We start from the raw sequence: 23,085 nt of genomic DNA, 5'->3' as shown, positions 1-23,085 counted from the left end.
ACACCACATCCACTGGTTCTCTCTTATCTATCCTGCTATCATCACAGAATCACACAGTGCAGAAGAGGCCCTTCGGCCTATTGAGTCTGCACCGACATGTGAAAAACACCTGACCTACCTACCTAATCCCATTTACCAGCACTTGGCCCATAGCCTTGAATGTGATGACGTGCCAAGTGCTCATCCAGGTACTTTTTAAAGGGTATGAGGCAACCCGCCTCCTCAGAAAACTCCAACAGCTTTGTCAAACATGATTTCTCTTTCATAAATTCATGTTGTCTGTGCCCAATCCTGCCATTATTTCCTAAGTGCCCAGTTTTCACGTCCTTTATAATAGATTCTAGCATTTTCCCCACTACTGATGTAAGGCTAATGGGTCTGTAGTTCCTGTTTTCTCTCTCCCTCCTTTCTTAAACAGTGGGGTTACATTTGCCATCTTCCAATCCGCAGGCACCATTCCAGAATCTGTAGAATTTTGAAAGATGATCACCAGTGCATTTACTATCTCTACAGCCACCTCTTTCAACAATCTGTGATGTAGATCATCAGGTCCAGGGGATTTATTAACTTTCAGTCCCATTAATTTCTCCAATTTTAATCAATTTCTTGGCTCCCCTTTGTTGAATTTTAAAATGCTCATGATCCCCAGGTTTTCTACTTTTTTGGCAGCTTTATAAGCCTCTTCTTTTGATCTAATATAATCTTTATCTTCTCTTGTTAGCCATGGTTGGTTCACTTTTTCTGATGGCTCTTTGTGCCTTAAAGGAATGTAAATTTATGCAAACCATGTATTAATCCTTTAAATGTTTTGGATTGAACTACATCACTTTCAAACTTCATGTAAAATTCTAATATATTATGGTCACTCTTCCCTAAAGGCTCAGGACAAGATTATTAATTGGCTTTTTCTCATTGCACAATACTAGACCTAAAATAACCCATTCTCTATGTGGTTCCTCAACACACTGTTCTAGAAATCCATCGCATAAACATTCCAGGAATTCGTCCTCTTCAGCATTAGTGCTAATTAGGTTTACCTACTCTATATGTAAATTGAAGTCCCCCATGTTTACTGCATTACCCTTGTTACATGCACCTTTAATGCCCTACATTACCACCACTATTTGGTGGCCTATAAACAACTCCTACCAAAGTTTGCTGCCGCTTGCTGTTTCTTAGCTCCACCCAAACTGATTGTACGCCTTGATCTTCTCATCTAAGATGCCTTCTCACTAATGCGTTGATCCTATGATTTCTGTAATGGCAATTAAGTCATATCCGTTTATTTCCATTTGTGCCGTCAATTCACCTACCTTGTTGTGAATGTTGCGCGCATTCAGGTAGAGTGCCTTTAATTCTGTCATATTATTTTCGCAATCTCTAGCCTTAACTGCTAGTGCACTCTTATGTTTGTATGCTTTGTCCCTTCCTGACACATTTTGATAACCATTTTCCTTATTGCTATCCTGCTCTCTTACCGTCTCCTCTCTCTTTAGTTTATCATATCTTCCCTCACCTCCACTATTTAGTTTAAAGCACTCTCTACTGCCCTAGTTACATGACCCACCAGAACACTGGTCCCAGCATGGTTGAGGTGAAGACCATCACCACAGTATAGCTTCCACTTTCCCCAATACCGATGCCAGGGTCCCGGGAGTTGAAACCCATTTCTCCCACACCAATCCTTGTGCCACATATTCATCTCTCTAGTCTTATTTACCCTATGCCAATTTGCATCCAGAGATTTTTACCTTTGAGGTTCTGCTTTTTAATTTAGTGCCTGGCTCCTTGTACTCTCTATGCAGAACCTCTTTCCTAGTCCTACCTATGTCATTGGTACCTATGTGGACCATGACCACTGCATCCTCCCCCTCCCACTGCAAGACCCTCTCCAGCCCAGAGCAAATGTCCCAAACTCTGCAACCAGGCAGGCAACACAGCCTTCTGGACTCTCGCTCTTGGCTTCAGAGAACTGTGTCTAGCCCCCTCATTATGCTGACCTCTAGTACCGCAACATTCTTGTTAGCTCAACCCACTTGAATGGCTTCCTGAATCATGATGTCATGGTCAGTTTTCTCATCCACCTTGCTGCCCCCACTCTCATCCATACAGGTCTCAAGCACCTCAAACCTGTTGGACAATTCTAAAGGCTGAGGTTCCTCCACTTCTATCTTCTTGATCCCCTTACCTGCCTCACTTGCATTCACACCCTCTTGACCCTGACCACTGACCAAAACAGAAGACCCTATCCCAAGGGGTGTGACCGCCTCTGGAACAAATGTCCAGGTAACATTCCCCTCCCTGATGTGTCACGCTGTCTGCAGTTCAGCCTCTAGCTCAATGGCTCAGAGTCAAAGCTCCTCAAGCTGCAGACACTTACTGCAGATGTGTTTGCCCTCGATCACACTGGCATCCAGGAATTCCCACATCCTTCAGCTGCAGTACATCAGGGAGTGGGATTAGATAGAATACTCTTTCAGCAAGTCAGTGCAGACTCGATGGGCCGAATGGCCTCCTTCTGCACTGTAAAGATTGTGAAGGTGCTATATAAGCAGACTCAAAAACGGCACAGAAGGGGACCATTTGGCCCATCAAGTCCATGCCAGCTCTCTGTAGAGCAATCCAGTCAATCCCTTTCCCCCACTCTATCCCCCTAGCCCTGTAAATTTGTTTGCCTCAAGTGTCCATCTAATTTCCTGCTGAAATCATTGATCCTCTCCACATCCACCACCCTCGTAGGCAGCGAGTTCCAGGTGGTTAACACTCTCTGCATTAAAAAAAAAGCTCCTCATATCTCCCCAACACCCCCAAAGTTAACCTACCACCCCAGAATCTGTGGCAAACAGATACGGGATGTGGGTGTCGCCGGCTAGGCCAGCATTTATTGCCCATTCCTAACTGCCCTTGAGCATGTGTGACAAGGATCAGGAATTGTATTCATCACAACCACACCACCAATCAGGTTGCGCCTGTCAAGTGTTTGCAAACCACGTGGACACAGTTTGCCAAACACATTTCCCACCAGCCAAAGCAAAATGCTGCAGTTGCTGGAAATCGGAAATTAATATAAAAAAAAAGGAGAAAATGCTGGAAATACTCGGCAAGTCAGGCAGCATCTCTGGAGAGAGAGAACTCAAAAGTTTTAGGGCGATGACCTTTCGCCAGAACTAGCAAAAGTTGGAGATGTAACAGATTTTAACAAGGCACAGAGGCAGGGGAAGGGGGTGGCAAAAAGAGAAAGGGAGGGGGGAAGGGAAGAGCTAGGAAGGGGGAGGGTGGTGGGATGAAAAGCAGGAGTGATTGAATGGCACGAAGGGGTGTGAAGAACATGTCCCTTTAATTAAAGTTGGAGACACCTAGTGGTGATGTCACTGGGGTTTAATGTGTTTTCCAGGGAGTGCGGAAGCGAGACAGGATTTCATGTGCAGCTAGAAGCGGGGTGACATTGCACGTTGCAAAACGAGTTTCCCCTGGGCTCTGGCCGCCAGCGCCTTTTAGGAACGAAAACAGTTTCTCCCACTCTCGCGGACCCAGGCTCCCGGATTCCTCTGCCTCTAAATCGGTGGGACAAGTCGTTGCCCTTAATCTTCTTTCCCTCTGACAGGTCGTCTGCGATCTGACCCTGCCTGACAGCCATGGGCACTGGTATGAGTAAGGTATGTGGGTTCAAGCCTGTGTTGACAGAGGGAGCTCTCTGCGGATTGCTGCGTTGGGGTTGGGGTGGAAGGGAGGGAAGTTTAATCGATTGGCGAACCCTTGGCGAAATTGCAGCGTTGGCTTTTGCATGGCGGCAGCGAGTGGCACTTGCCAGCAATGCAACGATAGCAGAGCTGACACTCTGAAACAGCAGGGCATTTGGTCCGAAAGGAACCGGCTGTCTCGTTACGTGCCTCTGGTGTCATCCCCCGCCCCCCCCAGGCAACAAGACGCTGAAGGGAGCCCTCGCAAGAGTTCAGCAGAACCCTCAAAGCTGTGTTTGACAGCAGTTTCTGATCACCAGCCTCTCGGCTCCCATCTGCGTTTTGTTTTTGGTGGGGGAGGGAGGGGGTTAGATAGACGGTGCTGCAAACTTACCTTTAAACTCAGGAGTTTTTGTTTACCTTTGAAATCGAGACCCTCTCCCCCCCCACCCCCCCCACCCCCATCCCCACCAAGATGTCCCAGCAGTCGAAAAGGAAAGTAAGAGATGTTGTCAAACTGAGATTTGCTCTGTCTGCAATGGGTTGTTGTGTCAACCACCAAAAACAAAACGCTATACGTCCGAGAGCATTGATTTATTTAGGAGACGCACGTTAAGGTCCAGTGCTGGACGGACTGACAAGCCCAGACTTTGGCTGAACTCTTTATATCGATTTTGTGCATGAGTTTAAACTGCATCTTTCGTCAGCGCCAACCAAGGTCGTCACTTAAAACATGAGCCCTCCTTTTCCACAACAGGGACATTCAGACAGTTAGCAATCAGTTAGTAGCCTGGTTTTGCTCTACAGCACGCATTCTCTGGGTTTAAATCCCACCCACCCCCCAGCCCTTTTATTTACCCCTTTACAGATTTCTGCTGCACCTTTCTGACATCTTTTGCCTTAAAAATGATCCTAAAAATATGCAGGGCTGCCAGTCTTAAAAGGGGCAGCCACTTCATCAGATTTGTTAATGAGTTGCCCGTAAATGTTTTACGTGGTTGATGCTTAAAGCCTCTCAGGCGAAGTATGATCGCAGCGTGGAATGGTGGGGTCATGCAGGTTAGGTTAATCTGACGAAGCTGCGCTGAAGTGATTTGGGACAAAGAGTTTGTTTCTGGGCGGAATGGCCTCTTAATCAAAGGATTGTTCCCCTTGGAACAGAGCGGACTGAGGGGAGATTTGATGGAGATGGACAAAATTGTGAGGTGCCTGGATAGAGGGGATAGGAAGAGCCTATTTACTTCAGCAGAGAGGTCAGTGACTAGGCAGCATAGTTTAAAGTGAGTGGTCCAGAGACTTGGGGGGGGGGGAAGATGAGGAAAAAAAAAATTCACCCAGAGGGTTGTGGGGGTCTGAAACTCGCTGCCTGAAGCGGTAGGAGGGGCAGAAACCCTCAACTCATTCAAAAGGTGTCTGGATAGGCACCTTTCAGGGCTGCGGACCAAATGCTGGTAAGTGGGATTAAGCTGGGTTTTTCAGACAGGATGGGCCAATTGGCCTCTTTCTGTGCCATAAACTTTCTTTGATTCTAATCATGTACAAACAATGTGAACACCAATGTAGTTATATTGTTGTTCAAGTGTGCTGCTAAAATTTCTTTTGTAAATATATTTGAAAGTTAATGCACCAACACTGCAATGTGGTCATCAATAGGCAGCTTGGCAGTTGTTCAGTAGTGTTCAGGACAGGCTATTCTGGGAGCTGGGTCTGTTTAAAGATGTTTCCATGCGCCCGGGCAATAAGATACTTTAAGTGAATGCAATAATAGCACCCTTTGCTTTTGAAAGACTTGAACAGGCCGTCATTATAATATCAAATGTTACTACACAAAATAAAAGCTCATGGTGTTTGGGGGGTGGGGTGGGGGGGGCGGGGGTAACATATTAGAATGGATAGAGAGTTGGTTAGCTAACAGGAAATAAATGGGTCATTTTCAGGTTGGCAAAATATGACAAGTGGTATGCCACAGGGATCAGTGCTGGGGACTCAGCTATTTACAATTTATATCAATGACTTTAATGAAGGGACTGAATGTATGGTTGTGGTGAAAGGAGATGGTGGGTCAATGGTAATGTCACTGGACTAGTAAGTCTGGATGCCCAGGCTAATACTCACCATGGCAGTTGTTGGAATTTCAATTAATTAAATTGATATTAATTTCAATTCAATTAATAAAATTTGCAATTGAAAGCTAGTCTCAGTAATTGTCACCATGAAGTTATCATTGATTTTTGTAAAAGCTCATCTGGTTCATTAATGCCCATTAGAGAAGGAAATATGCAATGCTTTACCCAACCCGACTGCATGTGATTCCAAATTCACAGGAATGTGGTTAACTCTTAACTGCCCTCTGAAGTGGCCTAGCAAGTTACTGAGTTCGAGAGCATTTAGGAATGGGCAACAAATGTTGGCCTTGCCAGTGATGCCCACATCCCGTGAAAATTAAAAAAAAAAATGCAGATGACACAAAGGCAGGTAGGAAAGTAAGTTATGAGGAGGATGTAAGTAATCTGCAAAGGGATGTGGATAAGTTAGGTGACTAGGCAAAAAATTGGCAGGCGGAGTATAGTGTGGGAAAATGTGTACTTCCCCACTTTGGCAGGAAGGATAGAAAAGTAGCAAATTATTTAAATGGAGAGAGATTGCGGAACTCTGAGATACAGAGGGATCTGGGTGTCCTGGTACAGGAATCGCAAAAAGTTGATATGCAGGCACAGCAAGTCATTAGGAAGGCAAATAGGATGTTGTCATTTATTGCAAGAGGGATGGAATATAAAAGCAGAGATGTTTTGCTCCAGTTGCACAGGGCATTGGTGAGACCACATCTGGAGTACTGTGTACAGATTTGGTCTCATTATTTAGGAAAGGATATAAATGTGTTGATAGCAGTTCAGAGAAGGTTCATTCAACTGATTCCTGAGATGGTGGTGGTGGGGGCGGATATCTTATGAGGAAAGGTTGGACAAGCTGGGCCTGTATTCCTTGGAGTTTAGAAGAATAAGAGGTGATCTTATTGAAACATATAAGATCCTCAGGGGACTTGACAGGGTGGATGCTGAAAGGATGTTTCCCCTTGTGGGAGAGACAAGAACTAAGGGACACAGTTTAAAAATAGGGGGTTTTCCATTTAAGACAGAGATGAGAAGAAATTTCCCCTCAGAGGGTTGTGAGCCTGGGGAACTCTCCTCCCCAGAGAGCTGAAGAGACAGGATCATTGAATATTTTTAAGGCAGAGGTAGATAGATTCTTGACTAAAAAGGGAGTCAAAGGTTATTGGGAGTAGGCATGAACGTGGAGCTAAGGCCACAATCAGGTCAGCGGAGCAGGCATGGGGCTGATTGACCTACTGCTGCTCCTAATTTGTATGTTTGCATGTTCTTCCAAAACCCTTTCCATCATCTACAAGTCACAAATCAGGAGTGTGAAGAAATACTTTCCACTTGCTTGGATGAACGAGGCTCCAATAACACTCAAGATGTTCAACACCATCAAAGACAAAGTAGCCTGCTTGATTGGCATTAAACATTTTGTTCTCTTCACCACCGGCAGTAGAGTATTCCATCTACAAGATACACTGAGTCAAGGCTTCCTTGACAGCACCTCCTAAATTTGTGCCCTTTAATATCTAGATGGACAAGGGCAGCAGGAGTATATGAACACCATCATCTGCAAGCTTCCCTCTAAGTCACACACCATTCTGATTTGGAAATATATCATTATTCTTTCACTGTTGCTGGGTCAAAATGCAGTGATTTCCCTACCTAACAGCACCTTGGGAGTACCTTCGCCACACTAACTGCAGCAATTCAAGCAAGTAGCTCACCATCATTTTCTTAAGGAAATTAGAAATGGGCAATAAATGCTGGCATTGCCAGCTTTGCCAATGTTCCATAAATGAATAAAAAAATCATTTAACTTTCATTATTTCTGAATAAAGAATGGATTGGGTGGGGGTTGAGGGGATGGGGGGTAACTTTGCAAACCCATGCTGTCAGAAGGGGTCCTCACCTGTTAGTAGTCCAAATTGAGAAATTGGACCAAGGTTTCCTGACCATTTGGAGATATTGTGGATAGTGTGTCCCAGCTTTTGTGATGGCCAGCCTACAAGACTTCCTGGCTCATGGATATGGCAAAAGTTACCCTTGCTGTTCAGTCAGTGTGCTGCAGCAATATTTTCGCATGAAAAGGATTGTGAGTCCTATACCTGATTCCAAAAACAGCAGTAACCTCACCCTTCAATTATGAGACTGTGTCAAGAAAATTCTGATTGCCTGAGAACCCCATTGTATAATAATTCAATATGAGGATTATGACATACTTCAGGATGATGGGCAGAAAAGGGGCAGATACAGTTCAATGCAGAAAATGTGAAGTAATACATTTTGGAAGTAAAAATAAGCAGAAGAAATAAAGCTAATGGTAAAAGCTTAAGTGGAATAGAGGAGCAGAATGTGCAGATTCATATACCATTAAAATTGGCAAGGCAATTGGACAACATTGTAGAAAGACAAATAAAATCCTTGATTTTGTGCCTAGACTAGTAGCACAAAGGCAGTGATGTTATGTTGAATTTGTACAAGTCCATAATAAGATTGCAGTTGAAGAACTCTGCAGTTTTGGCCGCTCTCCACTGTAAGGATATAAAGCCAATTAAAAATGTACTTCACTTAGGGGTTACTGGGGAGTACTGACAAGACATCGGTTTAATGTCTCATATGAAAGCTGCCACTTCTGATAGCACAGTGCTCCCTCAGTACTAAACTGGAGTGTTGGTCTAGATTATGCACTCAAGTCTCTGGCGTGGACTTGCACTCAATTTCTAAGTTGAGGCAAAAGTTCCATGTTACAACAGTGACTACATTTCAAAAGCACTTCTTTTGCTGTAAAGCACTTTGGGACAGTCTGAGGTTGCGAAAGGTGCTTTCTAAACACAACTTCTTTCTTGCCTTACCAGCTGAGCCAAGGCAGATATAGATCTTGTCATTTGTAGCAGGGACCAGACAATCCTTGTTTAACAGGCCAAACCAACACGCAGCAAGTAAGAAACTTTTGTTAACTTGTAAACTGGGTAGGCAGCTCACTTTTCAAATCAGTTCCATTAAAATAGAGACCTGGTACCCTAGTTTAAACCTTGTAGGTTTCACCTGATACTAACTATGCTACTTGCTCTCAGTGTGGTTGGTTGCACTCCTTGCACATAGGAATATGCAACAATGGAATAAAACTCAGAGGATTTATAATGATCAAAATCCATCAGGGTTTTTTTTATAATGTTGCTATGAATAAAAACTAATTGCAAACAGATTCTCCTTTCTTGGCAACTGCTTGCCTGAGATAGTTTGGCAAGCTTAATGCATTTCTTTTAAAAGGTCAATTTGTGTCCAGACTGCCATGCATGTTCTAGAAGGTGCATATCTGGCTCCTGCAGAGCAGAAGTGATACTTTTCCCCTCGATGCCTCAAAGGTGCACTGCTCACTGGAATGCATTGCTGTTGGTAGCAGCATCTCTGTGGTACTTCGCAGGCATGACCATTCATCATGCATTAACCTAAACCACAGGTGCTTTTAGACTCTGCTCAGGGACACAGCTGTGTGCAATTCCATCACCAGTTGGCACCACAGAGTCACTTAGTAACATGGACTGCTGTAGGGCAATCAGGATTGGCAACCCTACAGCTCGTGCCCCTGACCAGGAGAGCAGAGACTAATTGTAGTTACTGCTCCGACTGCGATCAGCAAACTCAGCAAAAAATGGTATTAACACCAGCTTGCATTTATATAGCGCCTTTAACCTAGTAAAATGTTCCCAAGTACTTCACAGGAGCGTAATCAGACGGAATTTGACAACACATAAAGAGACATTACGTCAGATGACCAAGAGCTTGATCAAAGAGGTCAAGGGTTAAGGTGTGACTTAATATAGGAGAGAGAGAGCTAGAGGGGTAGAGAGGTTTAGGGTGGGAATTTCAGAGTTGGCGGTCTAGACGACTGAAGGCACAGCCATCAGTGCAATTAAAATTGGGGATGCCCAAGAGGCCAGAGTTAGAAAAGCGCAGAGAGGGTTAGAGGAGGTTACAAAGATGGTGGGGGAGGGGCTGTTGATGAGGTTATGGAGGGATTTGAAAGCAGGGATGAGAGTTTTAAAATCAAGGCATTACTGGAACAAGATTCACAAGGATGATGGGTGAACAGGACTTGGTATGAATTAGGGTACAGGCAGCAAAGATTTGGATCAGCTCAAGTTTATGGAGGGTGGTAGTTGGGAGAATGACCAGGAGAGTATTGGGATAGGCTGATATTTGATATTCTTGTGCAGTGTTGGAAAATATGGATTGCATTCAGCATCATTACAAACCTCTCCCAGTCTGTGCTTAAGCTATCATGCTGGGAGCTAATGATGTATTGCAAGTTGCTGCAGAATATAGCATGCTGTGTGAGTAAATATATGGTCTAAATTCAGCTCAAGCTGCTGATTTCCTGAAGGAGTGGTAGTTTGACATCTGCTAGGTTGTTGGCATGGGCCTGTGATGTGGAACATGACGTGTTGTGCACCTTATTGATTATGAAGCTGTCAGGTCGGGGCCACAGATGTTATAGAGTACAACAACAATGTGCATTTATATAGCATTTTTAACATAGTTAAACATCCCATGTTTCAAAGAGTTATTAAACAACATTGGATACTGAGCAATAAAAGGAGATATTAGAACAGATGACCAAAAGCTTGGGAAGTAGAGTTTGGAGAGTGGAAGGTGGTGTGGACAGTTAGACCATCCCTCCCTCATTTCCACTCTGTGGGCGGTTGTCTCATTTTTAAATTCCTTTGTTATTCAGTTCCAGTCATAAAATTAGAGGGTCATACCTGAAGTTTACAAAACTACCCCATGTAATACCTGTGGACTTAAATAAAAGTCCTGAGTCCAGAAATCCAAGGGCTGTGTCCTTCTGTGCTAGATACAAGACTTCTACCTTCTGTACCATGGCATTGTAGTTGCAGCTTATAAAAGTGCACAGTGAGCTACACCTTGTAGTCTTCAGATGAAGCAAGGTTAGAAGGCAAGGGGATAAGTGGACTAGGTTGTGCACATGGAATTTAATCCCTATTTAAAGCCCTTATTTTGAAACAATATTTTGGTTTTATATTATCATTTATGGTTAAGTAGGAAAACTTGTGACAGTTTGGGATGCAGAGAAGGGGTATTTAGAACACACGGGTTGGCGGACACAAACTAAGGTGCTACAGTGCTACCACTGTAATTACAGTAATGGCAGTTACAGTTTTCGTTATAAATGTGGACATGGGAGAGAGTTGACATAAAAGGGAGGGAAAACATTGCAACAGAGTGATAAAGTCATTATGGCACAGAAGGAGGCTGTTTGGCCCATCGAGTCCACGCTAGCCTTGCAACAGGATGTAAGGATTTGTAAAAGGAAGTGGGTGCAGATGTAAGATGTTTAATATATTATAGGTGGTAGCAATGTAAGTGTGGAAATAAAGCAGGGAAATTTGACATTTAGTAAGAAACTATTTACTTCACATTTAGAATTGGCATGGATTGGAGTCAGTCTTTAATGAAATGGTCTGAAAATCTCCTTTACTATTAAGCTGGCGGAGTGAGAATGATTAAGCACCAATGCACTCATATAATGAGCTACCAGTCCTCATCTTTCATCTAGGGATGCTCGTTCACTATTTGACACATATGCATGCTCACTACTCACTCTTTGACACACTCAGTTGCATACTCACTGTCATGCACGCACACATACACGCGAATGCTCACTTACTGTTTCACCTTAGAACTGCATTTCCTGATTGACTTGAGCCGGCAGATTCAGTCACACCCTTATCCATTGTCTTGCCTAGACCAAAAGAACATTCTTTTCAGATTTCAAGGCTCTATTCATAGCTCCTCCTCAGAGCTAATACTCCATGGGGATTGACGAGAAGCCCTAATGTCAGCCTAGGATTAGGCTGTAAACATCAACTCCAGTTTTCAATATAAACACATTGGGCTATGTTACTCTACTCCAGGATGGGCAAATTAGCTGAATGCAGGTCTTGCCAGACAATCCTATAGAAGAGGAGATTTTTGAGACCTAAAATAAAGCCAGGATTACTGTTATGAGTGAATATTTAACACTGATAGTGTTCACTCATAGGGCTGAATTTAATGATGACTCCGGGAATGGGAAATGTGGCAGGCGGGGTGAGTTAATTATGTGGGGGCTGGAATCTTGAATATAAGATAAGCCCTTCATCCCAGAAATGAGTCAAGTGAACCTCCTTTGAATGGCTTCTAATGCAATTGTAACTTTTTTCAAATAAGGAGACTGAAACTGTACACTGTATTCCAGATGTGGTCCCACCAAGGTCCTGTACAGTTGTAGTAAAACTTCACTACTTTTATATTCCATTCTCCTTACAATAAATGCCAACGTTCCATTTACCTTCCTAATCACTTGCTGCGCCTGCATTCTAACATTTTGTGATTCATGTACCAGGACACCCTGATCCCTCTGTACCACTGAGTTCTGCAATTTCCCTCCATTTAAATACTATACTGCTTTCCTAATCTTCTTGCCAAAGTCGACAAGTTCACATTTTCCCACATTGTACTCCATCTGCCAAATTTTTGCCAACTCACTTAACCTGTCTATATCCCTTTGTAGACTCTCTACCTTCTCTTGACAACCTACTTTCCTACTTACCTTGCTGTCATCGGCAAATTTAGCTATCATACATTTGGTTGCGTCATCCAAATCATTGATGTATATTGTAAATAGTTGAGGCTCCAGCACTGATCCCTGTGGCACTCCATTAGTAATAGCAAGACCATGGAAGGATTTGAAGACAAGAATGGGAATTTCAAGATTGAGGTGTTGCTTAACCAGGAGCCAATGTAGGTCAGTGAGCACAAAGGTAACAGGGGAATGGTGCAAGCAAGATCACAGGCAGCAGAGTTTAAGGTGAGTAGCATTTAGGAGGCCAGCAAGGAGTGCATTAAAATAGCCAATTCTAGAGGTAACAGAGGTATGGATGAGGGTTTCAGAAGGTAAGGCAGATTAGAGTCGAGCATTATTACAAAGCTGGAAATAGGCAGTGTTAGTGATAGCATTGTTATGTCATCCGTAGCTCATTTCAGGGTCAAATATGACACCAAGGTTATGAATAGTCTGGTTCAGCCTCAGACATTTGCTAGGGAGATAGATGGAATCGGTAACCAGGGAACAGAGTTGTATCAAAACACTGCTGCAAAAATCTACAAGATCTAATAGCAATGTGGGAGTACAATGATATGTTTTGTTTTGGGTTTTGCAAGCGTGGGCTGGTTGAGTGCGGTCTGTACTCTGCCTATTATGAACAACCAAAGGAACATGCTGTTTGATTCGATCAGCCAATTGCTGGGATATATGGCCTACATACCTGAAATCACACCAGCATTGAAATTCACACATGGCATTTACTATTAGATGTTATTCCATGATTGGCCGGCACTTGCTGAACAATCCTGAGTGTACTAATAGCTCCTCTAACAACCAATTTAAGATAATGAGGCGAGTTCATAATGTAGCTCATTTAAGCTTGCTAGAAGTGACATACATTCATACGCAGGAATCCATTCTCTACAAATAGAAGGAATATGTTCAAGCCTTGCACCTTTTTTGCACTGCCTGGGAGCTTGGTGAGCCTATAGTTCCCTGCTGCTTTCTCCATGGCCAATCAGAGTCGACTTCCCAATCAATCAGCACCCTTTTCTCCTTGGTATGATTGTTATGATTGAATGAAGTTTGGCATTCTTGCATTTGTCTTGATGAGTGCAAGACAAAAAGTTTAAACAACATGTCTCTGTTTTCATGTTCTGCACTACCAATGGACTGATCATTAATTAATTTTAAAATTGCACCAAATTTCCCACAACTCATTTTGACCAACATAAATATAATAGAAATATCAAATTTTAATAGCTTTATTCAGATAATATAGCTTGTTAAGGACTCATTTATTGTACCATACATTTTATAATTTCAGCTGTTGTGACCACAGCCGATGTTAATTGCTGCGCAAACCAAATCCCAGAGGGAAACTTGGCTTACAGGCCATAACCATTTCTTTTGTATTCTGCAAACGAGAAGAAGATGTACCGATCTCGGTCGTAAGAGGTCCAGTAACACTTTTGGAATTTTAAAAATTAAAAGTACAAGTTTTATTAACAAAAATCAAAGAAAACCTAAGCACACAAGATTAAAGTTACACAATTAAAGTTAGTCTTACAAAACATTCCCCCCAAAACTCTCTACTTAGTCAAACCCACAAGTAAACACCTTCCAGGCAACACTACCTCATGTCTACTATGAAATCCAGTAAGATTATGCAAGGCAAACTGCTGTAGTTTCAACAAAGGTGCGCCACATGACCTTTATCCTCTTCCACTATGGAACTCCTGCAAGATGCAAACATGTTTCTTATTACCTCTGACTCCCCTTTGATATTCAAACAAACTCTCAACTTATCTCAAAATGCAAATGTTAGATCTAACCTATATACTTTTACCTCAAGCTTAACACATCTATCCCTTTTCATGTTACAAATCCCCCAGACAACCTGACTCCTACCAATCTCTTGCCCAGCTTAATTTAATCTCTCACTCTCTCACACACACATAGACACCCAGCCTTCTTTACTGAATAACACAATATTCCCCAAAATATTTTTAAAAACCCATCCGTTCTCACATGTGATAGTAAATTTTTGTGTAAAGGGACATACTTGGCGGGAATGGAAATTCCTGCTGAAAATCAATGGACGTTTTGCTGGGTCATCAAATTTTCTGTGCCACCTGCGGCGGTTCCTGCCATGAGCAAGACTGGAAAATCTTAGCCAAAGTCATTACTCCTTCCTGCACATACCCTGAAACAGCAGGTTTGAAAACCACTGAGTGAACTGAGCTCATACCTGGGAGTTTGGTGAGTGAGGGAGTTCAGTGAGGAGAGGAAGGAGGTGTTCCTTTCCTTTTGCTTTTTCTAACTTCTTCACCCTGTAGGAATTGGGTCTTACTCGGCTGCAGGGAAAGGAGCTAGCTGTTTGTTGGGTATATGGTTAAGTGGTGAAGGTACAATCCAGTCCTAAGGTTTAAAATAGTATACGAACTGATGATAAGGTTAATAATATATATAAAAAAGGGAAAATACATAATTAAATAATATAATTAAGCAATTAGTTAAAAAACATTAAGGATGGCAGGACAGGTGATCTGTCAAGGCTGCAGTATGTGGGGGCTCCACTGTGATCCAGGGCAATTACGTCTGCAGGAAGTGCTTTTGGCTCGAGGAGCTTTGGGTCCGAGTCATTGAGCTGGAAGCTTGACACTGAGAAACATAAGGGAGGGGGAAAGTTACCTGGATTAGGGAGGCGATGGCACAGTGGTATTGTCGCTGGACTAGTAATCCAGAGACCCAGGGACTGAGTCTGCTTCGGGGGCCCGGGTTTGAATTCCGCCGTGGCAGATGGTGGAATTTGAATTCAATAAAAACCTGGAATTAAAAGCCTGATGATGACCATGAAACCATTGTCAATTGTTGTAAAACCCATCTGGTTCACTAATACCCCTTAGGGAAGGAAACCTGTCGTCCTTACCTGGTCTGGCCCACAGCAATGTGGTTGACTCTTAAATGCCCTCTGAAATGGCCTAGCAAGCCACTCAGTTGTAACAATTGCTACAAAGTCACAAAAAGGAATGGAACCGGACGGACCACCTGGCATCAACCTAGGCACCGGAAACGACAACAGCAATTGCAGCTCTGCAAAGTCCTCCTTACTAACATCTGGGGGCTAGTGCCAAAATTGGGAGAGGTGTCTCACAGACTAGTCAAACAACAGCCTGACATAGTCATCCTCACGGAATCACACCTTACAGATAATATCCCAGACTCCAGCATCACCAACTCCGGGTATGTCCTGTCCCACTGGCACAGTGTTATAGAGTTGGGAGGGAGTTGCCCTCGGAGTCCTCAACATCGACTCTGGACCCCGTGAAGTCTCATGGCATCAGGTTAAACGTGGGCAAGGAAACCTCCTGCTGATTACCATGTACCGTCCTCCATGTTGAACATTACTTGGGAGGAAGCGTTGAGGGTGGAAAGGGTGTACTCTGGGTGAGGGGCTTTAATGTCTATCACCAAGAGTAGCTCGGTAGCACCACTACTGACCGAGCTGGCCGAATCCTAAATGACATAGCTGTTAGACTGGGTCTGCGGCAGGTGGGTGAGGGAACCAATAAGAGGGAAAAACATACTTGACCTCACCCTCACCAATCTGCCTGCCACAGATGCATCTGTCCATGACAGCATTGGTAGGAGTGACCACCGCACAGTCATTGTGGAGACTTAGTCTTGCCTTCGCATTGAGGATACTCTCCATCATGTTGTGTGGCACTACCACCGTGCTAAATGGGATAGATTTCAAACAGATCTAGCAGCTCAGGACTGGGCATCCACTGTGGGCCATCAGCAGCAGCAGAACTGTATTCAACCACAATCTGTAACCTCATGGCCCAGCATATTATGGCCCCGCACTCTACTATTACCATAAAGCTAGGGGATCAACTCTGGTTCAATGAGGAGTGCAGAAGGGCATGCCAAGAGCAGCACCAGGCATACCTAAAAATGAAGTGTCAACCTGGTGAAGGCATAACACAGGACTACTTGCGTGCCAAACAGCATAAGCAGCAAGTGATAGACAGAGGTAAGCGATCCCACAACCAATGGATCAGATCTAAGCTCTGCAGTCCTGCCACATCCAATTGTGAAACAACTCACTGGAGGAGGACATTCCACAAATATCCCCATCCTCAATGATGGAGGAGCCCAACACATCAGTGCCAAAGATAAGCCTGAAGCATTTGAAACAATCTTCAGCCAGAAGTGCCGAGTGGATGATCCATCTCGGCCTCCTCCGGGGGTCCCCTGCATCACAGATGCCGGTCTTCAGCCAATTCAATTCATTCCACATGATATCAAGAAATGGCTGAAGGCACTGGATACTGCAAAGGTTTTGGGCCCTGACAATATTCTGACAATAGTACTGAAGACCTGTGCTCCAGAAATTGCCGCGCCCCTAGCCAAGCTGTTCCGGTACAGCGACAACACTGGCATCTACCCGGCTATGTAGAAAATTGCCCAGGTACGTCCTGTACACAAAAAGCAGGACAAATCCAACCCGGCCAATTCCCACCCCATCAGCCTACTCTCCATCATCAGTAAAGTAATGGAAGGGTCATCAACAGTGTTATAAAGCGGCACTTGCTTAGCAATAACCTGCTCACTGATGCCCAGTTTGGGTTCCGCCAGGGCCACTCAGCTCCTAACCTCATTACAGCCTTGGTCAAGCATGGATGAAAGAGCTGAACTCCCGAGGTGAGGTGAGAGTGACTGCCTTTGACATCAAGGCAGCATTTGTCCGAGTGTGGCATCAAGGAGTCCTAGCAAAACTGGAGTCAGTATGAATCAGGGGAAAATTCTCCACTGGTTGGAGTCATAGAACCATAGAAAGGTTACAGCACAGAAGGAGGCCATTCGGCCCATCTTGTCCATGCCAGCCCGAGGACACCCAGGTGCCCTTTCTAATCCCACCTTCTTACACCCAGCCCATAGCCCTGCAGCTTACAGCACTTAAGGTGCAGATCCAGGTACTTTTTAAAAGAGTTTAGAGTTTCTGCCTCTACCACCAACTTGGGCAGCGAATTCCAGACACCCACTACCCTCTGCGTAAAAAAGTTCTTCCTCATGTCCCCCCTACACATTCTGCCACTTATCTTGAATCTATGTCCCCTGGTTCTAGAATTCTCCACCAAAGGAAACAATTTTATCCTGTCCACTCTATCTATTCCCCTCATAATTTTGTACACCTCAATCAAGTGACCTCTCAGCCTTCTTTGTTTTGAGGAAAATAACCCCAACCTATCCAATCTCCCCTCGTAGCTACACTTTTCTAACCCTGGCAACATTCTTGTAAACCTCCTCTGCACTCTCTCCATTGCTACTACGTCCTTCCTGTAATGTGGTGACCAGAACTGCACACAACACTCCAGTTGTGGCCTCACCAGTGTTTTATACAATTCCTACATTATCCTTACTTTTATATTCTATACCTCTACTAATGAAGGAGAGCATTCCATATGCCTTCTTTACAACCTTATCTACTTGAACTGCTGCCTTCAGGGACCTGTGTACTTGTACGCCAAGATCTCTCACTTCATCTACACCTCTTAGTATATTCCCATTTATTGTGTAATTCCTGTAACTGTTTGACCTCCCTAAATGTATGAGCTCACACTTCTCTATGTTAAAATCCATCTGCCACTTTACCGCCCACTCCACCAACCCATCTGTATTGTTTTGGAGATTATGGCTATCCTCTACACTATCCACTACTCGGCCAATCTTTATGTCATCTGCAAATTTCCCAATCGTGCCCCCCACGTTCACGTCCAAATCATTAATATATAACACAAACAGCAAGTGTCATACCTAACATAAAGGAAGATTGTTGTGGTTGTTGGAGGTCAGTCATCTCAGCTCCAAGACATCACTGCAGGAGTTCCTCAGGATAGTGTCCTCGGCCCAACCATCTTCAGCTGCTTCATCAATGACCTTCCTTCCATCATAAGGTCAGAAGTGAGGATTTTTACTGATGATCGTACAATGTCCAGCACTATTTGCGACTCCTCAGATACTGAAGCAGTCCATGTCCAAATGCAGCAAGACCTGGACAATATCCTGGCTTGGGCTGACAAGTGGCAAGTAACATTTACGCTACACAAGCGTCAGGCAATGACCATCTCCAACAAGAGAGAATTCAACCATCTCCCCTTGACGTTCAGTGGCATTACCATCACTGAATCCCCCACTATCAACATCCTGGGGGTTACCATTGACCAGAAACTGAACTGGACCAGGCATATAAATACTATGGCTACAAGAGCAGGTCAGAGGCTAGGAATCGTGCGATGAGTAACTCACCTCCTGACTCCCCAAAGCCTGTCCACCATCTACAAGGCACAAGTCAGGCGTGTGATGGAATACTCCCCACTTGCCTGGATGAGTGCAGCTCCCACAACACTGAAGAAGCTGGACATCATCCAGGACAAAACAGTCCGCTTGATTGGCACCACATCCACAAACAAATTAGGATATGTTCTTCTGATTTAGTCAGTGGTCAGGGACAGGAGGGTGTGACTGCAAGTGAGCCAGATAAGGGGGCCCAAAGGGCAGGTGTGCAGGTCCACCAGCCTTTGCAATAGTTCAATAGGTTTGATGTTCTCTCAGTTTGTTTGGCTGAGAGTGGGGGCTGCAGGCTGGATGAGCAAACTGACCATGTCATAGGAAGACATTCAAGTGAGGGGAGCAGAAAGGAATGTGCTGGTAGTAGGGGACAGCACTGTGATGGGGATTGACACTGTCCTCTGTAGCAAAGGACGAGAGTCCAGGCAGCTGTGTTGTCTGCCCACTGCCAGGGTTCGGGACCTCTGCTCAGGGCTGGAGAGGAACTTGCAGTGGAAAGGGGAGGATCCAGTTGTTGTTCTCCACGTAGGTACCAACTACATCGGTAGAACTAGGAAAGAGGTTCTGCATAGAGAGTGTGAGAAGCTAGGGTGTAAATTACAAAGCAGAACCTCAAAAGTAATAATCTCTGATTTATTACCTACGCCACATGCAAATTGGCACAGGGTACATAAAATTAGAGAGATGAATGTGTGACTCAAAGACTGGTGTGGGAGAAGTGGGGAACAAGCACAAGTACTGAGGAAAGTGAGGGCTGTGCTGTTGGGACAACCTACATCTGAACTGTGCTGGTGCTGGTGTTCTAGTGAGCTGCATAACTAGGGAAACAGAGAGGGTTTTAAACTAAATAGTGGGGGCAAGGGATTAAATTTGGGAAGATGTGGTAAATCAAAGGGTAGAGATAAGGCAAAAGAGAAAGGTATTAATGTGGGAATTGATAAACAGACAGTGATAGGAAAGGGCAAAGAGTACAGGAATACAAATCTAAGAGTAAATCAGCAGAATAAAGTTAGAGGTTACAAAAATAATAAAAGGATGAAACAAAAGGCTCTGTACCTGAATGCACGTAGCATTTAAGTCAAAACAGATGAACTGATAATGCAAAAAGAAATAAATAAGTACAATCTGATAGCCATTACAGAGACATGGCTGCAGGATGATATGGATTGGGATCTGAGAATTGAAGGGTGGATGACATTTAGGAAGGACAGGAAGCTAGGAAAAGGTGGAAGGATGGCTCTGTTAATTAATGATGGCATTTTCGTAGTAGAGAGGGATGACCTAAGTTCAGGAAACCAAGATGGAGAAGCGGTTCGGGTAGAGATGAGAAATAATAAATGCAAGAAGTCATTTGTGGTGTACAGGCCCCCTAACAGTAACCATATGGTAGTACGAGGTATAAAGAAAGAAATAATGGGAGCTTGTCAGAATGGTATGGTGATAATCATGGGGTATTTTAATTTACATATAGACCGGAAAATTCAGATGGGCAAAAGTAGCCCAGATGAGGAATTTATAGAATGTTTTCAGGATAGTTTCTTAGATCAGTATGTTTTGGCGCCAACCAAAGAGCAGGCTACAGTAGACCTTATATTGTGCAACAAAATAGAATTAATTAATGACCTCATAGTGAAGGTGCCCCTAGGTAGCATCGATCATACTATGATTGAATTTTTCACTCAGTTTGAGGGAGAGAAGAGTGGGTCCAAGACTAGTATGTTAAACTTAAATAAGGGCAATTATGAGGGCACAAAAGCAGAGCTGGCTAAAGTGAACTGGCAAATTATGTTAAGGGATAGGTCAATAGAGATGCAGTGGCAGACATTTAACCGGATATTGCAGAATACACAGAATAGATACATTCCATCGAGAAAGAAAAATTCCAAGGGGAGGACTCACCATCCGTGGTTACCTATAAAAGTTAAAAGATAGTGTCAAACTTAAAGAAAAAGCACCTAATTGTGCAAAGATGGGTGGCAGGTCAGATGATGTGATAGGTGATGTAGGCGGGTTGCAAATTTGAGGTTACTATCAGATTAGCCATGATCTTAATACATGGCTGAGCAGGCTGAATGGCCTAATCCTGCTCCTTGTTCTTATGTCCATATGTTCGTATGTTGTAAGATTGGGCAGAACATAAAAAACGCCAAAGAATGACCAAAAGATTGATAAGGAAGGAAACATTAAAGTACGAGAGAAAGCTAGCTAGAAATATAAAGACAGAGTAAGGATTTCTATAGATATTTAACAAAGAAGAGGGTTTCTATAGATATTTAAAAAAGAAAAGAGTTAACAAAGTGAGCTATAATGGAAAATAAGGGGATGGCAGATGAATTGAACAGATATTTTGCATCAGTCTTCATTAAAGAGGATACAAATAATATCTCAGAAATAGCTGTGAATCAGGAAATGGAAGGGAGGGAGGAGCTCAGAAAAATTACAATCATCAGGGAAGTGGCATTGAGAAAATTGTTGGAGCTGTGGGCTGACAAACCCCCTGATCTTGATGGACTTCATCCTATGGTCGTAGAAGAAATAGCTAATGAGATAGTTGATGCGTTGGTTTTAATTTTCCAAAATTCCCTAGATTCGGGGAAGGTTCTGTTATAATGGAAACTAGCAAATGCAACTCCCTTATTCAAAAGGACAGGGAGACAGAAAGCAGGAAACTACAAGCCAGTTAGCTTAACATCTGTCATAGGGAAAATGTTAGAAGCTATTATTACAGATGTTAAAGCAGGGCACTTGGAAAAATTCAGGTTAATCAGGCAGAGTCAACATGGTTTTGTGAAAGGGAAATCATGTTTAACTAATTTGTCGGAGTTCTTTGAAGAAGTAACATATGCTGTGGATAAAGGGGAACCAGTGGATGTACTATACTTAGATTTCCAGAAAGCATTTGATAAGGTGCCACATCAAAGCTTATCATGAAAAATAAAAGCTGATGGTGTAGGGGGTAAGATATCGGCATGGCTAGAAGATTGGCTAGCTAACAGGAAACAGAAGGCAGGCATAAATGGGTCTTTCTTTGGTTGGCAAGATGGAATGAGTGGTGTGCCACAGGGATCAGTGCTGGGGCCACAACTTTAAAAAAAATTATATAAATGATTTGAATGAAGGGACGGACAGAAGGTATGGATGCTAAATTTGCTGATGACATAAAGATGGGAAGCATAATAAGCTGTAAAGAGGACACAAGGAGGCTGCAAAGGGATACACTTAGGTTTAGTGAGTGGTCAAATACCTGGCAAATGGAATATAATGTGGGAAAAAGATTGTCCATTTTGGCAGGAAAAATAAGAAGCATATTATCTAAATGGTGAGAGATTGAGAGCTCTGAGCCGCAGAGGGATCTAGGTGTCCTAGTGTATGAATCACAAAAGGCTCAAGTAATTAGGAAAGCTAATAGAATGTTATCACTTATTGCGAGGGGAATTGAATACAAAAGTAGGGAGATTTTAGGTTTCAGTTTTACAGGGTATTGGTGAGACCACATCTGGAGTACTTGTGTGCAGTATTGGTCTCCTTATTTAAGGAAGGATGTAAATATGTTGGAAGAAGTTCAGAGAAGGTTTACTAAACTAATACCTGGAATGGGTGGGTTCTCTTATGAGGAAAAGTTGAATAAGCTAGGCTTGTATCTACTGGAGTTTAGAAGAGTAAGAGGCAACTTGATTGAAACATATAAAATCCTGAGGGGCCTTGACAGGGTCGATGTGGAGGGGATGTTTCCTTTTGTGAGAGAATCTAGTACTAGAGCCCATTGTTTAAAAATAAGGGGTCACCCATTTAGGACAGAGATGAAGAGAAATTTTTTCTCTGAGAGGGTCATGAGTCTTTGGAACTCTTTTCCTCAAAAGGCAGTGGAAGCAGAGTCTTTGAATATTTTTGAGGCAGAGCTAGATAGATTCTTGATAAGCAAGGAGGTGAAAGGTTATTGAGGGTGGACAGGAATGTGGAGTTGTGGTTGAAATTAGATCAGTCATGATCTTATTGAATGGTGGAGCAGGCTTGAAGGGCCGAATGGCCTACCCCTGATCCTAATTCACATGTTTGTATGTTTGTAAATGATAAAGAAGGGGCAGGTTGTAAAATAATATGGGTCACAATGTATTTTAATATAATTGAAAGCTATAAACCCCTGTGCTAATGTGGGTAGATGTGCTCCAGGGGGTCCTTTGTCTGTAGAGCACTTCCTTGTGCAAGTTCAGTTTTCAAATAAATGGATCCTGGGGCTGGATTTTCAAACGCCTGTTGGGAGAGGTCAGATGCAGGCGTACTTTGAAAATAGCGCGCTGTGATGCTGCTCTCCTGCATGCTCCAATCTGCAAGGCAATGACAA

At 43.4% G+C, this 23,085-nt stretch overlaps 1 protein-coding gene across 1 annotated transcript in view; it reads left to right on the top strand.

The window, feature by feature from the left end:
* Positions 1-3,282: 3,282 nt before the first annotated feature.
* Positions 3,283-23,085, top strand: part of dusp22a (dual specificity phosphatase 22a) — a 131,579-nt gene continuing 111,776 nt past the window's right edge. The window contains exon 1 of the mRNA XM_078544615.1: positions 3,283-3,656. Within this exon, the coding sequence (XP_078400741.1) occupies positions 3,636-3,656 (21 nt within the window). The 5' untranslated portion in view covers positions 3,283-3,635. The remainder of the gene's footprint in view (positions 3,657-23,085) is intronic.

This window comes from Cetorhinus maximus, chromosome 6 (genome assembly GCF_964194155.1).
Source record: "Cetorhinus maximus chromosome 6, sCetMax3.hap1.1, whole genome shotgun sequence".
Lineage (NCBI taxonomy): Eukaryota > Metazoa > Chordata > Chondrichthyes > Lamniformes > Cetorhinidae > Cetorhinus > Cetorhinus maximus.
The sequence above is the reverse complement of the archived record's forward strand: the minus strand, read 5'-3'. Positions and strand labels throughout refer to the sequence as shown.